This window comes from Kogia breviceps, chromosome 10 (assembly GCF_026419965.1).
Source record: "Kogia breviceps isolate mKogBre1 chromosome 10, mKogBre1 haplotype 1, whole genome shotgun sequence".
Classification (NCBI taxonomy): domain Eukaryota; kingdom Metazoa; phylum Chordata; class Mammalia; order Artiodactyla; family Physeteridae; genus Kogia; species Kogia breviceps.
This window is the reverse complement of record NC_081319.1, coordinates 40952155-40972140: the sequence shown is the minus strand read 5'-3', so window position 1 is coordinate 40972140 and position 19986 is coordinate 40952155. Positions and strand designations below refer to the sequence as shown.

Genomic DNA, 19986 nt, shown 5'->3' with positions numbered 1-19986 from the left:
CTTTATCTTAAAGTCTGTACAATATTCAATCCAGTGAATATAATACAAATTACTTAACCATTCCCCTATTGGGTACTCAGGCAATTCCCAGCAGCATAAATAAAACTGCCAGAAGAGCAATATTGCTAAACTATTATCTATAATTCTAGATAGTAATTTAGCAATACGTTAAATTTTCTTTTTTTAAATTTATTTATTTATTTTTGGCTGCTTTGGGTCTTCGTTGCTGCACACAGACTTTCTAGTTGTGGTGAGCGGGGGCTACTCTTCGTTGCAGTGCGTGGGCTTCTCATTGCGGTAGCTTCTCTTGTTGCAAAGCACAGGCTCTAGGCTCACGGACTTCAGTAGTTGTGGCACGGGCTCAGTAGTTGTGGCTCGCAGGCCCTAGAGCTCAGACTCAGTAGTTGTGGCGCACAGGCTAAGTTGCTCTGCAGCATGTGGGATCTTCCCGGACCAGGGCTTGAACCCGTGTCCCCTGAATTGGCAGGTGGATTCTTAACCACTGCGCCACCAGGGAAGCCCCTAGATTCTTAATATGGTCATACACTTTGATGCCATTTCCATTCTAGGAACTTATTTTCATCTCAGCATTGTTTACAACAATTTCAAAGCAAAACAAAATGGAAACAACTTCGACAGCAGGAGTGACTTAAACAAATGGAGGTCTAACCACCCAATGGAGAATTAGACAGAAAAAAACATGGGGTGAGCCAATAGTGACTGAAGTGTGTTAGCTGACAGGTTAAGTGAGAATAAGCTAGTTGTAAAATGGGCCATAAAATGACTGTGAAGTCGTTTTTTCTTTTAAAAATAAAACTCACATTGTACCTGTATGTATGAGTAATGAAATTTGCTTCCTGCAGCCATTTAGATGTTGCCCTAGAGGTCTATGCACCCGTTGTGTTCCCACCCCCAACCCCCAGTGAATTTTTCCTTCTCAGTCTTGTTTCTGTGGGCCTGAAGACTTTCAGAAGCTGCCAAGGCCAAGAGGCTGAGCTGTATTTGGAGCCTTGATACTATCTCAGGGCCTGATAGTGTCTGGGCTATGAGAATACAGCAGAGTGGCCCCAGCAGAGCCTTGTGGCTGATCCTATAGGCCTGCCTGTCTTGCGGGGTACAGCATGATGGGCCTTGTGTAATGTGGCACTGACCACCATAGATGAGCCTTGAGCTTCCTGGGAGAAGTTGCTCAGCCCATTAGTGTCCAGGGTCCCCCAGAAGACCTGGATGAGACCTGGAAGTACTCTTTCCGGGTGGGGGTCAGGCAAGGGAGTGATATGTGGTGGTGTGCCTGCGGGGCTGGTGCTTTCTGCTCTCTGCAAGAGCTAGAAGTGGCCTTCTCCAGCTGAACATCATTGTCCCACCATAGGGAGAGGGTCTGGGGTCTAGTTTATCCTGTTCAGCCCAAACCTGCCCATTTCCCACCCCAGGGTCACTCCCTGCAGCATCCCCCACCCCCTCTTGCCCACCAGTGGGGCTACCTGAGATTTAGGTGGCAAGGGAGTTGGAGTGTGGACTATGGGCAAGTTAACCAATTTCCTTGAGGCTTAGTTTTCTCACTAAAAGTTGCAGGTGATGCATGCAGCTTGCAATGCAGTTCTGAGACCTGAGAAGTGTATTCCCATTCACTGTATGGGAAGTGGCATTCATAAATCATGGCTATTATTATCATTAATGGAGAGGAGTCCTTGGCTTTCCTGGGTTAATTACTAAAAAACCCATTTCCCCAAGGGGCTCTACACCATGGCCCCTCAAATGAGAGTTTCCCACAGATATTTCTGTAGCAAAGACTCTTGAAAAAGGAGCCTACTAGTGAGAAGAAAAGGGCATTCATCCATTCAACAAGTATTTACTGAGCAACTACAGTGTGTCAGGCCCTGTTCTCAGATCTGGATGCATCAGGAACCAAGGCCAAGGTTTGCTGGTGGACCAGATGTGGCTGTGAAAGACAGCGGAGAGCCAGATGCTCAGGTGCTTGGATGGAGGCTGCCATCAGCTGGGCTGGGGTGGGCTATAGGAAGGGTGGTTTGGAGGGAAGATACTGAGTGTGTGGCACACCTTGGACATCCATGGAGAGGCATCCAGGAGGCAATCTGAAATGCAAGTCTGGGGTTCAGGGAGAGGTTCTGGCTGGAGCTTAGATAAAGAAGGAAGCATAAATGTAGCATAAAGGAATGAAAGGTGGTTGAGGAGGCTGGGGGCAGATTACTCCGCCTTCTTGAGCTTCCAGGGCAGCCCCCAGATGTCCCCCCAACCCGTGTTTCTCTTTATTGTCCCTGCCCTGACCTCCGGGAGTCTGTGTTCCCATGATGCACAGTGGAATCACCCCCAGGACCTGTCTCATTTGTCTCCTCACCCCAAGTCCAGCTGGCCCAGCTCTAACACCTTATTCATTCACATTCATGTAATCGTTTATTTTAGAAAAGTTTTATTGAGTTTCTCACCTGTGGCTCTCACCAGAGAGTGGACTGACCCCCCCTTGGAGGTACCTGGATATATGAAGGGACATTTAATTGTCACAGTGACTGGGCAGGGAACAGGGGCGCTCAGGGTCCTGCACAGAAGGAACTGCCCTCCTAGGATTCAGGAGCACTTTGCTGAGATAGTCATTCCCCAGCCTCCTGCAGCTGGCTGAGGAGGGCTCAGCTGTGAGTAAATACAGTGCTACATAGCCTGGGACACAGCAGGTAATGCCAGGCAATGGTTTGAGGATCATGAATGCACAGATGAGGGAAGGACACTTCTGCTGCCCAGGGAAGAGCAGAGAGGCTTCCTGGAGGAGGTGACTTTGGAGCTCTATGCCATAAAAGATGAGCAGGATTTACAGACACAGGATGGGCAGGAATTCCAGACAGAGGGAAGTAGGTACGCGAATGCAGAGGAGTATGGGTGGGCTGAGACTGCAGGAAAGGGAGTGCTGAGGGCAGCAGAGGAAGAGGACGGGAGGGAATAAGAGGTTGTGGTGGGGTTGCAGGGCATCCCTTCCCTTCCGCGGCCCTAGAAATTCCTCAGTATGTTGGTGATGATGTCGTACTTGGCTTTCTCGTACAGGTCCCTGACTGCAGGTGGCAGTTGGGAGCTCTCAGTTACTGGAGTGTCCTCTCCAGGAGACCCAGCAGAACGCCTCACCCGGCGGACCTGCAGAAGTGATGCAGATGTGATCACCCTAATTGATTGGCCCCCTTTCCTGTCCTGCCTGTGGCCCCTCTCTCCAGGTGGAGATGAGTGTGAGGCACCAGCAGTGATGTTGGTGATGGGGCTGGAGGTGGTCCCCAGTGAGGCCCTTCCCCTCGGAGCCCAGAGGGCCTGGGAAGGCCTGAACTCTGCTGCTCACTTCCACTCTGGCTATTCCACTCACTTGCTAGGAGGCTGCACGTCCGGCTTCAGTTTTTCCAAATGTGGGATGTGGAGGAGGGTTCCCAGAGCTCAGGGCCCAGAGCAGAGGCAGTGTCCTGAGAAGTCTGAGCTCTCCCTCTCACCCCCAGGATGCCCCTTAGCCTCGACCACCAGTCTCTCCTCCCCTCCCCTCCTGCTAAACGACTAGCAGTCATCAAGGTCCAACCGCGCCTCACTCCACAAGCCTTTCCCCTCCTGATGACTTGCGTTTAGAAGGGCTCGATCGGCCCGGTTTCCAGAGGAGGAAACTGAGGCCCCACGCGCCGAAGTCAGTGGCCCGGGTGAGGGCCCCTCGGTCATCTGTGGTCACCAGGCAGAGCGCCGCCCGCGACAGAAACAGACTGGGGCCAGCGCGGGCGCAGGGGCTCACCTCCGGCTTGAGCTCACGCTCGCGGTCCGGGTCCCCGGGGCAGTTGAGGGACAGAAGGCGGATGTGCTGCAGCATGAAGAAGATACCCGTGCAGTTCCGCTCCTCCTGAGGGTGAGTGAGCACAGGGGCTCAGCGGCTGGCGTCTTCGCCCAGGTACCCAGGCTCCCGAGGCCGGCGCCCTCCCTAATCCCCCCCCACAGAGCCAGGCGGGAGCGGCGAATGCTGGGGGAACCCGGGCAGGCTCCGTGAACGCCCAGTAAAATTAAGGACTTTCATGCAAGTTGTATTAAATGGGAAAAGGCATCCATAAATTAGCCTCAGAGGAAGCTATATTTGTTTAAAACACGCACGTGTACATAAAAAAGATACAGAAGATGATACACCAACGGTTAATGTTGTCTCCTCCTGGGTAGTGGGGTTGCGGGGGGGGGGGGGGGGTGTTTGTTTTTAGTTTGCTTGTCCACATTTTGTTAATTTGCTATAATATTTTCCTAATTTTAGAAAAACAGTTATCACTAGGTGCATTACGGTCCCCTTCTTTCTCTTTTAATATTTAGTCATTTCTTTAGCATGTATTGTTTTTCTAATAAGGGTTGATAATTTACACCTAGTAAGAAAAACCAGTAAGGAAAAACCCAATTTAAAAAATGGCTTCTGGGCTTCCCTGGTGGTGCAGTGGTTAAGAATCCACCTGCCACTGCAGGGGACAAAGGTTCGAGCCCTGGTCCGGGAAGATCCCACATGCCATGGAGCAACTAAGCCCATGTGCCACAACCACTGAAGCCTGCATGCCTAGAGCCCATGCTCTGCCACAAGAGAAGCCACTGCAATGAGAAGCCCGTGCACTGCAGCAAAGAGTAGCTCCCGCAAGCCAGCGCGCACCGACGAAGACCCATTGCAGCCAAAAAAAAAAAAAAATATATATATATATATATATATATATATTTTTTTTTTTTTTTTTTTTTTTTTAAATGGCTTCCATAGTCAAACCTCACCTGGCGAGGTGAGGCAGGTGGAGGCAAATACAGCTTCTGGGAGAAGGGAGAGAGGGGAGGTCCTTCTCTTGCTCACCGGGGCAGGGAGCCAGGGGATAGGAGACTCACCCCGCCTGGCCTGAAGGGACATTCTCGGGGCCATCGGCGGTGCCAGAGCAAAAAGCACACCGTCTCTTTAATCCTGAAGTTGAGCGGGATCGTGGTGGTGGAGTTCTAAAAAATCAAGAGAAGACTCATGATCATCTATCTCCCTTTTACAGAAGAGGGAACAAAGGCAGGGAGGAGAGAGTTCACAGTTCCAAGTTGAAGGGGCTTAGCTGAGGTCTGCACTTTCCACCTAAAGGAGGCAGCCTCTTCAAGAGGCCTGAGCAGAGATTTGAGGTGTGCAGGGCTTCTGGAAACTAGCTGAGGCTAACACCTCATGGCTGGACCACCTTGAGGGGTCACTTCCCATCTTTGCCCCTCAGTTTCCTCTTCTGTGACAAAGGAACTAGAATACTTGCCTCGCATGCTCAGCTGCCAGGAGAGAGAATGGGGTGGGAAGGGGACACTGGAAGGCCCTGATGAGGCGCTGGTGAGACCAGTCCAGCTCCTGTCCGTACTTTGAAACAGCCCTGCTTACTCCTACAAGCCCAGGGCCTGAGTGCAGGCTGGACTCCCAGACCCCACACTTCATCCTTGGGCAAAGCCCGGAATTGACCAGCTAGCCAGCTGTCAGGCCAGAGAGAAATTACGGTCTTTGTCTTATCTTCTGAGGGGAGAAACATAATAATAACAACAGCAGCTAATGTCAACCAAGCACTTTGTACCTGTGCGAGGCATTCTCTCCTGCCTGCTGTCCTCACAGGCTACTATAACACAGAGTGTTACCCGCTTCCTGGGCCTGAGCCCCCAACACTCACCAAGCTAGGCGGTGGTGGGATGGCTTCCAGCAGGCCAAAGAGTCGCTGTCCTTGTTGCCTCTGGTTGAAGAACTGCAGGGCCTGGGTGACTATCTCTTCATAGCTCAGACTGCACTGGGCCACACAGGCCACTGCTGCTAAGCCTGCCACCAGCACCAGTGCCCTCCAAGCCCCTGCCATTGTCCCTTCTTTGATCCACTGCCACTTGCAGCCCCTTTTAGGTGTTACTCGGGCAGCCTTGCCCAAGGGCTGCTGACAACATGCAGGGCTGGGGCCTTCCTGAAAGGGGCCTCTCCTTTCCTTTACTAGGCACCCAGTATTAGCCAATGTTCCAAAATACCAGTGACTAAGAGGAAAGTAGGATTGGGTTATAGTCCAGGGCCTAGGAGTGAGGCAGCCCTGAGCTGGGGGCAGGAGACGTGTGGTGCTGGGCAAGTCCCTTCACTCTGGCCTCAGTGTCCCTACCTGTGCCATGAGAAGGCCACCTCTGACAGTCCAGGACTCCGTGCCATCTCTGCCTGGCTGTTCTGGTTTGATTCTGAAACAACTGTCTGGGATCCATGAACTCTCTGTGACAGTTCCTCCGCTGAGAGCACAAGGAGACAGTCCAATCTGAGGCTGTACTCAGGCTGACACCTACCATGTTACATACATTTAAAGATACTGATTGTCAACCCTTAAAACTCTGGATGCCTGACTGAAAAAATCGTAAGATCTGACAATGCATGGTTCACAGCGCCTCATGGATGTGATGTCAGCAACTTCTCCAGGGAAAGCCTCTCTGTCTACTTCCCCCAGGCCATTCCCTGCTGGCAAAGCAGGGAGGCTGTCCCCCACAGGATCAGGGTGGAGATTCCTGGCTGCTGACACAGCCAACCCCAGGCAGCAGCTCACAAGAGGAAGAGTAAGGGGCTCGCCTTCCTCCGAGGGCTCCCGTTTTCCTTGGCTCCCTCAGTTACTGGGGTCTGCATGTTAACTTCCCAGCCCTTCCTTGGCTGCGGGGCTCCTGTTCTGCAGGAGACTCAGAAACTGGGGAGGAGGAGAACAACTACCAGGTGTTCCCACTGAAGCCCACCAGTGGGGAAACCAAGGCACAGAGCAGATCATGACTTTCCCCCAAAGCTAAGGGTAGAGCTGAGAAGGTCAGAGCCCGAAGTGAGGAGAGAAGGCAGAGCACAGAACAGTCCTCCGCAGGCCCAACAGGTCTTCAAAGGCCGAAGTCTCATCATAAAATCCATGCAGCCATGGCATATAACGGTGAAAAATTAGAAAAAATCTAAATGTGCTTCCCTGGTGGTGCAGTGGTTAAGAATCTGCCTGCCAATGCAGGGGACACGGGTTTGAGCCCTGGTCTGGGAAGATTCCACATGCTGCGGAGCAGCTAAGCCCGTGCGCCACAACTACTGAGCCTGTGCTCTAGAGCCCACAAGCCACAACTACTGAAGCCCGCACGCCTAGAGCCCGTGCTCCGCAACAAGAGTAGCCACCGCAGTGAGAAGCCTGTGCACCGCAACAAAGAGTAACCCCTGCTCTCTGCAACTAGAGAAAGCCCGCACACAGCAATGAAGACCCAACCTGGCAAAAAAATAAAAATAAATAAATAAATGTGCTTCAAGAGCAGATTGTTAGAGCGGTTGTGATATGTCCACCTATGGAATACTGCTACTACTTATTGGAATACAGATCCAGTTATTGGTGGGTGATTATGTTCATCACAGGTTCTTAGCTGAAGAATGAGGGTTCTGCTGCAGCTGGTCTTGTGTCCATCACAGGAAGTGTGAATAAGGAAGGATGGTGGGTGCTCACCGTAGAATTCTATGCAGCAGTTAAGCAGTGGTTCTCCACTGGGGTGGCTTTGCCCCTTGACCCCCCAGGACAATTGTCAGTGTCTGGAGACAGTTTTTGAGTGTCACAACTGGGGAGAGGGCGCAACTGACATCTAGTGGATAAAGGCCACTGGATGCTGATAATCACCCTACAATGCAGGACACCCTACAATACAGGACAGCCCCAACAAGGAAGAATGGTCCAGCCCCAAATGTCACTAGTGCTGAGGTTGAGAAGTCCTGTGACAGAGCAACCAGATGGATCAATCTTAAACACGTGGTGCTTGGTAACAAAGGAAAGAAACAATGAGATGTGTAACAACTCTCCCTCCCTCTCTCTCTCTCTCTCTCTCTCTCTCTCTCTCTCTCTATATATATATATATATATATATATATATATATATATATATATATATGTGTGTGTGTATGGAGAATACATCAGAATACATCCTTCAAACTGGTAAACATAACACCCACAAGGCACAGGTAAGAATGAATGATGGTTGAGAGGGCAGGAAATGAGATTGGAAAAAAAAAAAAAAAAAGCCGAGAGAGGGCTTGCACAGACCAAAGAAAACTCACCAATGCAGCCCGCAGTGTAAGGTTGGATTCCTTGTAAAGAAAATTGTACACTGATCAATATCCATAACAGTATCACTAGCAAGGTGCCTGAAAGGATGTTCACTAAAATATTAATAATGAATATAATGAATAATAAATATCCATACAGTTTTTCTATGTATGGAGCTGGCAAAGGATTTTGATTCCTTCTTTCAACTTTTCATTATTATTTGAAAAAAAATTACAATAAACAACTTTGTTTTACAAAAACAGCAAAAATTTTTTTTTTTTTTTTTTTTTCCGTGGTACGCGGGCCTCTCACTGTTGTGGCCTCTCCCGTTGCGGAGCACAGGCTCCGGACGCGCAGGCGCAGCGGCCACGGCTCACGGGCCCAGTCGCTCCGAGGCACGTGGGATCCTCACAGACCGGGGCACGAACCCGTGTCCCCTGCATCGGCAGGCGGACTCTCAACCACTGCGCCACCAGGGAAGCCCAGCAAAAATATTTTTTAAATACCCACATGGAGTCTACATTTTATTCCACATCTGCAACTATTTTTTTAAGTTCAATGGAACTATTTTTATTGAGATAAAATTCACATATCATAAAATTTACCCTTTCAAAGTGTACAATTTGCAACATTTCATCATCCCCCAAATAAACCTTGTGCCAATTAACAGTCACTCCCCATTTTCCCCTCCCCTTTGCCCCTGGCAGCTAATAATCTACTTTCTGTCTTTATGGGTCTGCTATTCTGGATATTCATATAAATGGAATCATACAATATGTGGTCTTTGGTGTCTGGCTTTGTTCACTTAGCATGATGTTTTCATGTTCATCCATGTTGTGGATTAATTCCTTTTTATGACTGAATAAGATTTCATCATACGGATATATCACATTTGTTGATCCATTCATCAGTTGATAGACATTTGGGTTGTTTTCATGTTTTTGCTATTGTGAATCATACCACTGTGAATATTCACATACAAGTTTTTATGTGGACATATATTTTCAGTTACCTTGGGCTTATACCTAGGAATGGAATTTCTGGGTCATATGGTAACTCTATGTTTTAAATTTTGTGAGGAATTGCCAGAGTAATTTCCAAAGAGCCTGTACCATTTTACATTCCCACCAGCAATCTGTGGTATTCCACATCTTAATGATTTTTATTGTCTCTCTTTTTTATTATAGCCATCCTAGTGGGTATGGAGTGATAGTTCATTGTGTTTTTGATTTGTATTTCCCTAAGAGCTCGTGATGTTGCGTATCTTTCCATGTGCTTATTGTCCATTTGTATATCTTCTTTGGAGAAATGTATATTCAAGTCCTTTGTACAATTTTTAATTGGGTTATTTGTCCTTATAATTTTGAGTTGTACACACTGTTTTAACATTAAAATATTTTAGATTTCCATTGGAGGAAAAAAAAGCCTCCAGTAAAATCAAGGCTTTAGATGTGTAAAGTAGTTTTTCAGGGACTTTGTGGACCCCCATCACATGGCTCCCATCAGTTTGAGAAGCTCAGGTTGTCCCCAGCATTGGTAGATGAGGAAAATGAGGCCTGGAAAAGTTAGGAAATGTGTCCAAGCTACATAGCTGAGTCCTGTGTAGGATGATGGGAAACTGGGAAGCTTTCCCTGGAGGAGAGGACTGACAAGGAGACCTTGATTCCCTGCTCTGTCTCCGAAAGACTGCCACGAACAAGAGGACCAGATTGTTCTTCCCAGGGGGAGGCATGTCAACAAGAAAGTTCTCAAAACGAAACAAAACAAAACCAAAAACAAACAAACAAACAAAACCAAGAAAGGTCTCTTGATAATAGCTGGAGTCCAGCATGGCAGAGGTGGCCTGGGAGACACTGAACTGAGTCTAGAAGATCACTTGGCAGGGAAATTGTAGGAGACTGTAGGGGCCATTTGATGCCTGGTTTCTCCAGCATCCATTTGCCCTACCCCTTCTCCCTTCCAGTGAGGCCACAATTCCCCTTTGAGGGTCTGCATGGCTCTGGGAGAGGAAAACTCGACTTGGTCTAAGTCAAACAATGCCTTCCATCTCTCCACCACCATTGGTAATTGATTAAGCTGGTCCACTTAGAATACATCTCAGAACTTTTGGTGGGAATACTAGGCACTTTCCTTCCTCTTGGAAGTAAACAAGGAAGCATGGCTAGATGTGACAAAGAAAACATCTTAGGATGTGAGGTGGGCCCCTTAGGATGAGATCAGCACCACAGAAGGCAGAGAGGAAAGAGAGAAAAACAGATCCTTATGACCTTACTGAGCTTCTGGGTCACACCTTGCCTGAAGGTGTTACTATTTAAGCTAGTTTGAATGGGCTTTTCTGTTACTTGCAACATAATGTCGCAACAAATGTAAGGTTCAGGCATCCAATAGAGAGGTGTGGGAACAGACCATGTAGACTTTATAATCTCATCAAACCATAGGACTCTATGACATGTCCAAAGGTTTGAGGTTGGTGGCAGTAATCAGGCCCGGGAACTTGGGTTGGGGGCTCTGGTGGGATGTTTTTTTTTTTTTTTTTTGACAGGTGGACCTTACAGAGTATGAGCTCCAAAGGTCAAACTCTGTTATAGCCACATAAAAATCCTTCAATAACTTGTGCTTGATAGTTGACCCAGAGCATCTTCAGAATACAGCTGTGTGAGCCCTGCCTCAGCTTCAGGGTTCCACAGACCTGGGTTCAAATCCCACCACTGCCACTTCCCCACTGGTTCTTGGCCAGTCTCTCTGGGATTCTGTGTGCCTCATCTGTAAATCGGAGATAACAATTCTTAACCTTGTAAGCGTGGTGAGAGGATTAAAGCTAATGTGGGTGGAGGAAGCTCAGGTGTGGTGGCTTTTATTTAGGGAGGTGATGGCTCAGAGATGCAGCTGAGACCATTAGGAAGCACAGAGCTCTTACCCCTCCAGGCTCTGACCAGGAGACCTGATTTTGCAGATGAGGAGACTCAGGCACTGGGATGTTACGAACTGGGCCCTGACCCAGAGCTGGTAAGTGGAGGTTCTGGGATTCCAGCCCGAGGTAGCATCATCCACCGTGCTGCTCTGCCTTCAGCGTGGGGGCTGTGTCTGGTCCCCTGGCTGCTGGGAGCTGAGCTGCAGAGGGTGAGGGCAGGATTCGAGGTGCCCAGCAGGAGGTTTCTCCACCCAGCCTGTGACTCAACCCTGGGGCCTGAGGTTGCAGAAGGGTGTTGGTGAGGCTCCGGAGGGTGGCTGGGGGGTGCAGGAGCAGGAGTGGACACTCCAGGGAAATGTCTTGCAGAAAGCAAGAGATCCCATTCAGGTGAGCATTTCCACTCTGCAATTATCTGCTCAACCAGCACCCCAGGCAGCTGGGGCCCTTGACTTCTCCTGAATGACTCCACGGCTCCCACAACTCCTTGAAAAGACGGTTGGAACAAAAAGCTTTCACAAGGTCTGGAGAATGAAGAAAGAAGCCTGGTGGGCCCTTGGGCAAGCTCTGCCCTTCTTGGGCCTTGGCTTCCTCCTTGCTGTAATGGGGTGGTCAGGACAAGGGGACACAGATTTCAGAAACCCTTAGCCCCTTGCCCAAGTGGCCTGTGCAAGTCAAGGAGGGTGTGGAGAAAGTGGCTGTGGCCACATTGGTCCCCTGGGGACACACACCTGACGTTCTAGAACCAGCAGTGTGGACACAAGTTGCCCACGCTACCCACAGACACAGAGACCTCAGCTGGGAAGACCCTGGTCTCGGAAATTCCCACAAGCTGACCTCAGCCCTGACCCATCAGGTCTGTCACCACCCCACCCCCAACTAGGGGTGCTACCCAGCCTCCAGGCTTTCACTGCCAAGGGTCTGCCACATATGGCTGTGCTACTGCTCACTTCCTGGCACCGTGCAATCAGGAGAGTGTACCTGGGAAATCTCGAAGGCACCATTTACCCTGGAGGCCCTCCCTGTCAAGGCGTGATTGAGGGTGGGTGTCCTAGGAATAAATCCCCCATTGCTCTCTTTCTGCCCACAGACACTGGGCCAGGAGGGCCCCCTTCCCCCAAGAATTAAACCTGGTTCTGAGCAAAAATTAATAAATAAATAACCCATAATTTCAAATCTGCTGGGCTTTTGTGCAGCCAGTGACCCCCAGGATCACAGCCGTGCTGTCACAACCCTATGGCCTTGGTGCCATCTGCTGGCCAAGTGACTTGGGAGCTAGGGAGGGGTGCTGGTTTTGTGAATGGGCCTCAGAGATCCCCAACCTTCTTCGTATTTGCAAACCTGTCTTGTTGGAGCCTTTTCTAGGGAGAAAGTAAGCAATGCTTCAAGGGTTCCTGGAGGGCCCAGGACCCTCTGGAGGGAGGAGCAGCTGCTTCTTTGCTGCTCCCATAGAAGCCTCTTTCTGAACCAAGGGAGGAGGGGCCACCCCAGAGTTCCCTCCCCACGCTCCAGGAACACGGATGTTGGCTGAGATGGAAGGGATACAGTGGAATTCTTCCGGCTCTGGCCTCCAGCTGACCAGGTCTGAGACCAGGTGAGATCCCCTCTTCCCCTTTACTCTTCTCCCCAACTCCCTTCCCCAGCCACACCAGACCTCTCCTCTGACCTTCCCTCAGAGGCTACATGGTGATTGGGGCAGCCTCTTTCCCCTCTCCATGCCTCAGTTTCCCCACCTGTAATGCAGTGATTCTGGATTCGCATCCCAGAAAGGTGGCAGTGGGAGAGAGCGCCATGTTTCCTGTATGGGTGGCTATGACCCTTCTTTCTGGACATGCCTCCTGGTGTTTGTGGGCAGGAATCTTTCCAGGCTATACAGACAATTGAATTGCTGTGTCCCAGCAATTCCATTGCTGGGACACAAAGGACATATAGAGTTGCCAACTGAAAGAAAAAAAAGCACAACCTAAAAGTTGAGAGTTATGTTTTATTCGGCAGACTTACTGAGGACTTATGCCTGGGATACAGCCTCTCAGTTCTGAGGGACTGTTCCAAAGAGAAGCCAGAATACATAGGAGTTTTTGCTGAGGAAAAAACACGCAGTAGGACATCCAAGGATTACTGGTAGTCTCAAAAACACACCTCAAGTTAATGATTTCAGGGCTTCTCTATGTATGGGAAGATACAAAAGTCTGGGCTTATTGAAATCATTCGATAGGCACCTTAATTATCCAGGGCCAGTATCCTGTTTTTCTCCTTCCTGAATCCCCTCAGGGCACACAGTTGGGGGCTGCAGTGGCTGATGGCTTTATGGCCACAACAGCCTTTGTTTACTGAATTGGCAGGGGACATTCTTTTCTCATAGTGTCAACATGACTAAATATTTGCCAGTTTTCCAAAGTGGTGGCACCAATTTACATCCCATCCGCAGAGGATGAGAGTTCCTGTTGCTCCATGTCCTCACCAACACTTATTTTTGACTAATGTATACTCATTCATCCCGTGAGTACAAAGTGAACTTTCATTGTGGTTTGGGTTTGCATTTTTCTGGTTACTGATGAGGTTTGACATCTTTCCATACATTTTTGGCTGTTTCTGTAAGTTGCCATTTTTCTGTTGAGTTGTTTGTGTTTCTTGAGAACTCTTGAGAGTTTTTACATATTCTAGATGGTAAACTTTTCTTGCTTATGTCTCAAATGTCTTCTCCCAATTTGGTCTTATCTTTCCACTTTTTTTTTTTTTTTTGTGGTACGCGGGCCTCTAACTGCTCTAAGTGCTGAGGCCTCTTCCGCTGCGGAGCACAGGCTCACTGGCCCAGCTGTTCCGAGGCATGCGGGACCTTCCCAGACAGGGGTACAAACCCGTGTCCCCTGCATCGGCAGGCGGACTCTCAACCACTGCGCCACCAGGGAAGCCCTCCACTTCCTTTATGTGTTTTTCTTTTAACTTTTTTCTTTTGCCATGATTGTGGACTTACACAGAAAGGTTGCAAAAGTAGTGCAAAGAATTCCTTTATATCCTTTACTCAGATTCCCCAAATGTTAACATTTTACCACATTTCCATCCTCCTGTTTTGCCTTTCTCTCTCCCTCCCTCCCTTTTCCTCTCTTTCATATATATATTTATGTTACATATAAAATACACACACACACACACACACACACACACACACACACACACACATATTCTCCCTTCTCCCCTCCCCTCCCCTCCCCACAAGACACTTGAGAGTAAAGGGTAGGGGCAGAATGATGCCTTTTTATGCCTAAATACTTCAGTGTATATTTCCTAAAAACAAGAACATTCTCTTATATGTAATCATAACCACTGAACAAATCTCAAAATCAGGCAGTTAACACTGATACACTACCATTATCTGACGTACAGACCTTATTCAGATTTCATCATTTGTGTTAGTAATGCCCTTTAAAGCAAAAGAAAAATCCCATATCATATGTTATTTTCAGTTGTTGGGTCTCTTTAGTGTCCTTTAGTCTAGAAGAGTATATCATTGTGTTTCATGACATTTTTGGACTGTTCCTCAGCTTATGTTTGTCTAGTGTTTATTCACTATTATATTAAGGTAATTTTTGATTCTGTGTCCTTCTCAGTGCATCATACCAGGAGGTACATGATGTATGTTTATCCCATTGCTGGTGATAGTAAATTTCATCCCTTAGGTTTGGGTGAGGTCTTTCAAGGTTCTCCATATAAAGTTACTATGTTTCCCTTTGTAATAATAAGTATATGTGGGGAGATACTATGGGACTTTGTAATTATCCTGTTACTTTACTTCTCAAGTCCACTAGTTTTACATCCATTGATGGTTTTCCATGAATTATTAATATCATGGTTGCTGAATAGTGGTATTCTAATTTCATCCTTCCTTGTACATCAAGTAGTTGGCTTTCTACTGTAGAGAAGAGCTTTTGTCCTCTCCCCCAGTTATTTATTTAAACCTGTGTAAATTCATGTATTATTTTATTTGATGGGTTAAAATCTCTTACTATCCTTATTTTATTTTGATGCTCAAATTGCCTCAGATTTGGCAGGTGAAGCCTCTTAAGTTGGTTCCTGTGTTTTATGATGTCTTTTGCTCAACAGTTCTTAACTCAAGTGAAATTTAATTTATTGATCTTCCTTCATGGCTAGTGCTTTTTATTTCTTGTTTAAGAAATTCTTCCCTAATCAACTTTGTAAAGATATTCTCCTGTATCTACTTTTTAAAAGTTAGAGATATTTGTCTTTCTCATTTTGGTCCTTAATATACCTGGAATTATCTTCTTATGTTAACATTCTTTTTATTAAACTGTAACATATATACAAAAAATGTGCAAAAGAGAAGTGTACAGCTTGGTTTATTTACCTCTTACAGGAGTAAGTAAACAAAATCCTATAACTAGTATCCTGATTGATCAACAGACAGACTATTCATAAGATCCCACAAGCTCTTCTTGTGTGCCCCACTTCCAGTCACTTCTCTCCCCCAAGCCACAAGGATGACTGTTCTCCTGACTTCAAATACTACTGGAAATATGGTGTGGAGTAGGCTCTCTATCAGTCAGGGTTTTCCAGAAAAACAGAACCAATAGGAGACAGATAGTTGATAGATAGACAGACACATAGATAGACAGAGTTATTTTTAAGGAATTGGCTCAGGTGATTGTGGGGTTTGGCAAGTCCAAAATTTGTAGGACCAGCCAGCAGGTCAGAGACTCAGGAATGAGTTGATACGGCCATCTTGAGGCAGAATTTCTTCTGTTAAGGACACCAGCCATTGGATTAGGGCTCGTACTAATCCAGTATTATCTCATCTTAATTTGATTATATCTGCAAAGACCCTATTTCCAAATAAGGTCACATTCACAGATCCCTAGGGGTTAGGACTTCGACATAGCTTTGGTGGGGGGGGGGTACAATTCAACCCATAACAGACTCCAATTTAATTTTTTTCCTCTGGATGACCAACTGACCTGCATCATGTATTCAGTAGTACCTCCTTTCCTCACTGGCTTGCAATACCACCTCTGGAGTCCATTAAGTGGACGTGGGTTCTGTTTCCGGGTTCTCTAATGGTCTAATGTTGTGTTCTTGAGCAAATACCCACATTGTTCCAGTTACTCAGCTTTCTTTTTTTTAATATAAATTTATTTATTTATTTATTTATGGCTGCGTTGGGTCCTCATTGCTGGGCGTGGGCTTTCTTTAGTTGTGGCGAGTGGGGGCTACTCTTCGTTGCAGTGCACAGACTTCTCATGGCGGTGCCTTCTCTTTGTTGTGGAGCATGGGCTCTAGGTGCACAGGCTTCAGTAGTTGTGGCACGCAGGCTCAGTAGTTGTGGCTCGTGGGCTCTAGAGTGCAGGCTCAGTAATTGTGGCACATGGGTTTAGTTGCTCCGCGGCATGTGGGATCTTCCCAGACCAGGGCTCGAACCCGTGTCCCCTGCACTGGCAGGCGGATTCTCAACCACTGCACCACCAGGGAAGCCCTACTCAGCTTTCTAACAGGACTACACATCTGGTGGAACAGGGCTTCTCATTTTGTTTCTCCTCTTTAAGACTTCTTAGGCCTTTGCTTTTCCATGTAAATTTGAGAAACAGCTTGTCAACTTCCACACACCAAAACATTGGGAACTTGACAGGAATTGCATTGAGCCTGTGGATCACCTCTCTTCTCCCAGGAAGGCTTCACTCCTTACCAACCCCATGAGGCTCTCTGCCCCCTCTGGGCTCACACGCCCCACCCTATTCTATAGAAGTGATTTGGCCTCTTTGGCTGGCCTAAGCCCAACAAACCCCACCCTAATGCTGCCCCTGTGGTATACTTCTTTTTCAAGCCTCCCTCACATGTTTCCTGTGTGTGTCCATATTCCAGACCCCCTAAAAAGACCCTGAAGGAGTATCTGAGTGGTGCAGTTTTCCTGTCTCCACCCTCTCCACTTTAGGGCCTAGAATAGTGTCCTGGGAATCCACAACTGCAGTTAAGGGCCCTTCCTCCTAGTCACCACTCCCTTCCACAGTTGATCAATACAGCAGCCAGTAGAACCCTTAAACTTACATCAGATTTATCCCTCCTCTATTCCAAATCCTCCCATGGTTCCCCAGGTTATCCAAGGAAAAGCCCAAATCCTCATTACAGTTTTTGAGAGGCCCTACACCATCTGCAACCCCTACCCATTACCTCTCTGACCCCATTTACTACTCTTTTCCACACTCACTCTACCTCAGCCACTCTGGCCTCCTTGCTGTCCTTCAGGCATGGCAGGGACAGTCTTGGCTCAGGGACTTTGCATTTGCTATTCTCTCTTTCTAGAACACAGTTCCCCTAGCTAAGCCCCTGGCTTGCTCCTTCATGTCCTTCAGATCTTTGCTCAAATAGTATCTTTTCAGTGAAGGCTTCTGTGTGACCACCCAATATAAAAGATATAAAATTGTAAAAGTCCTCCTCATATTCCCACCCTCCTTTCTCCGCATTTTCTTTTTACCATAGCAGTTTCTGCCATCTCATACACTGTATATTTTTTATTGTGTTAATATCTATCTCGCCTCATTAGATTGTAACCTCATGAGGGCAGAGATCTTTGCCTGTTTTATTCAACAGTGCCTAGAACAGCACATAGGCAGTGGAAGTTGAATAAATATTAATTGAATAAATGAACTAGAAGGGAGGAGACCCAGGCCCAGCCTGGACTCTTTATCCACTTCCTGGGAGACTTGAGTGGTCCACTCCCCAATCCAGGCCTCAGCTTCCACATCAGTAAAATGGATCCACATCGATAAAATGAGGGAGGATGTCTGTGTGTCTTTGAGGTCATTCCAACTGTGACAGGAGGGTTGTCTTGAGAAAGGGGTGAACTGACCTGATCGAATGGGGTGTTTGCTGCCCCCTTGTGACAGGGCCTACCCTTCCCCAGTACTAGTGAGTCTTAGATTTCCCCAAACTCCCAACTCTGCCCGTCTCTGTGAGGAAATATGTGCATAAGGAGGGCATCCCTTAACCCAGGGACATCCTTTCTGCTGTCTCACCTCCACTGATCCATCTTCATTCCATTGCCTCAGCATTCAAGGCCCCCTCACAGGACCTCTTGGTCTTTGATGCCTCTCATGCCAATTGCCCTTATGTCACTGAGACCATATATTACAGGCTGAATTGTGTCCCCCCAAATTCATATGTTGAAGTAATAACCCCCAGTACCTCAGAGTGTGACTATTTGGAGATGGAATCTATAAAGAAGTAATTAAGTTAACATGAGGTCATGAGGGTGGGCCCTAATCCAATATGACTGGTGTCCTTATAAGAAGAGATTAGGACAGACATTCACAGAAGGAAGACCATGTGAAGACGTGGGCAGAAGACATCCACCTACAAACCAAGAAGCAAGGCCTCAGAATAAACTAACCCTGCTGACACCTTGACCTCAGACTTGTAGTCTTATCCTCAATTCTTCCACCTCTAAGCAGGTGACCCCAAGAAGGTCCTCCAGATACGAGCTCTTCTAAGATGCTGGTAAATTCTTCTCTTTCCTTAAAAAAATTATCTGTAAGGTCTTGCGTTTTTTAAAAGTATTTATTTATTTTTGGCGGTGCCAGTTCTTCGTTGAGGCATGCAGGATCTTTGTTGTGGCATGCAGGATCTTTAGTTGTGGCACGTGGACTTCTTAGTTGCAGCATGCAAACTCTTAGTTGCAGCATGTGGGATCTAGTTCCCTGACCAGGCATCAAACCCGGACCCCTGCATTGGGAGCGTGGAGTCTTACCCATTGGACCACCAGAGAAGTCCCAGGTCTTGGATTTTTATTTTAAGTTTTTATTGTGGTAAAATATACCTAACATAAAGTTTACCATTTTAGCCTTTTTTCTTTTTTTTTGTTTTTCGGTACGCGGGCCTCTCACTGTTGTGGTCTCTCCCGTTGCGGAGCACAGGCTCCAGACGCGCAGGCTCAGTGGCCATGGCTTATGGGCCCAGCTGCTCCGTGGCATGTGGGATCTTCCCGGACCGGGGCACGAACCCGTGTCCCCTGCATCGGCAGGTGGACTCTCAACCACTGCGCCACCAGGGAAGCCCCATTTTAGCCATTTTTAAGTGTACAGTTCAGTGGCACTAAGTACATTCACATTGTTGTGCAACCATCACCACTATCCGTCTCCAGAACTTTTTCATCATCCCATCCTAAAACCCTGTACCCATTGAATACTAATTCCCCATTCCTTCCTCCTCCCAGTCCCTGAGCAATCACCATTCTACTTTTTATTTTTACAAATTTGACTACTTTTAGTTAACTGATTTGAGTGGAATCACACAGTATTTGCCATTTTGTATCTGGCTTATTTCACTTAGCATCATGTCTTCAAGGTTCATTTATGTTGTGGCATATACTGGGTTAGCCAAAAAGTTTGTTCGGGTTTTTCCCTAAGATGTTACAGGAAAAACCTGAACAAACTTTTTGGCCAACCCAACATCCAAATTTCCTCCCTTTCTAAGGCTGAATAAAATAGTTCAGTGTATGTTATACTACATTTTGTTTATCTATTCATCTGTTGATGGACATCTGGTTTATTTCCACCTTCTGGCTATTGTAAATAATGCTGCTGTGAACACTGGTGTACTTGCATTTTCTTTTGCTCTAACTCCAACTGGCATGAAGATCCTTGATTGCAAAGGGGACCTGGGCCCTTGATTATGGATGAGCACCCTCTTCTGAGCCCAGATCCCACATCCCGTGGTCTCCTCCACATCTTCTCTTGAACAACGTAAGGGTGTCTATATCCAGCTTAACAGAAACAGGCCTGAACCTTTGCTCTTCCCTTCCAAACCTTTTCCTCTCCGCATTTTCCCATGTCGGTAAACAAGTCGTGGAGCCACCCAGCTATACCAACTGGAAACTTGGCAATAATCCTTTATATTCTCAACCCCCTACATCCATTCACCCCAAGTTCTGATACTTTTTTCCAAAACATTTCTCAAATCTGCCCACGTTTCATCTCCCTTTGCCCCAACCTGACATCACTTGTCTCCTGCAAG

General features: G+C 47.4%; 1 protein-coding gene across 1 annotated transcript; it reads right to left on the bottom strand.

Annotated features, from left to right (window-relative positions):
* Positions 1-2419: 2419 nt before the first annotated feature.
* Positions 2420-5849, bottom strand: LOC131764082 (15 kDa protein B-like). Its single transcript, XM_059077086.2, has 4 exons — positions 5664-5849; positions 4870-4974; positions 3767-3871; positions 2420-3138 (listed from the first exon to the last, which is right to left on the bottom strand). Exons 1-4 carry the CDS (start codon positions 5841-5843, stop codon positions 2998-3000), a joined length of 531 nt encoding a protein of 176 aa, XP_058933069.1. The 5' UTR covers positions 5844-5849; the 3' UTR covers positions 2420-2997.
* Between the last annotated feature and the right edge of the window lie 14137 nt (positions 5850-19986).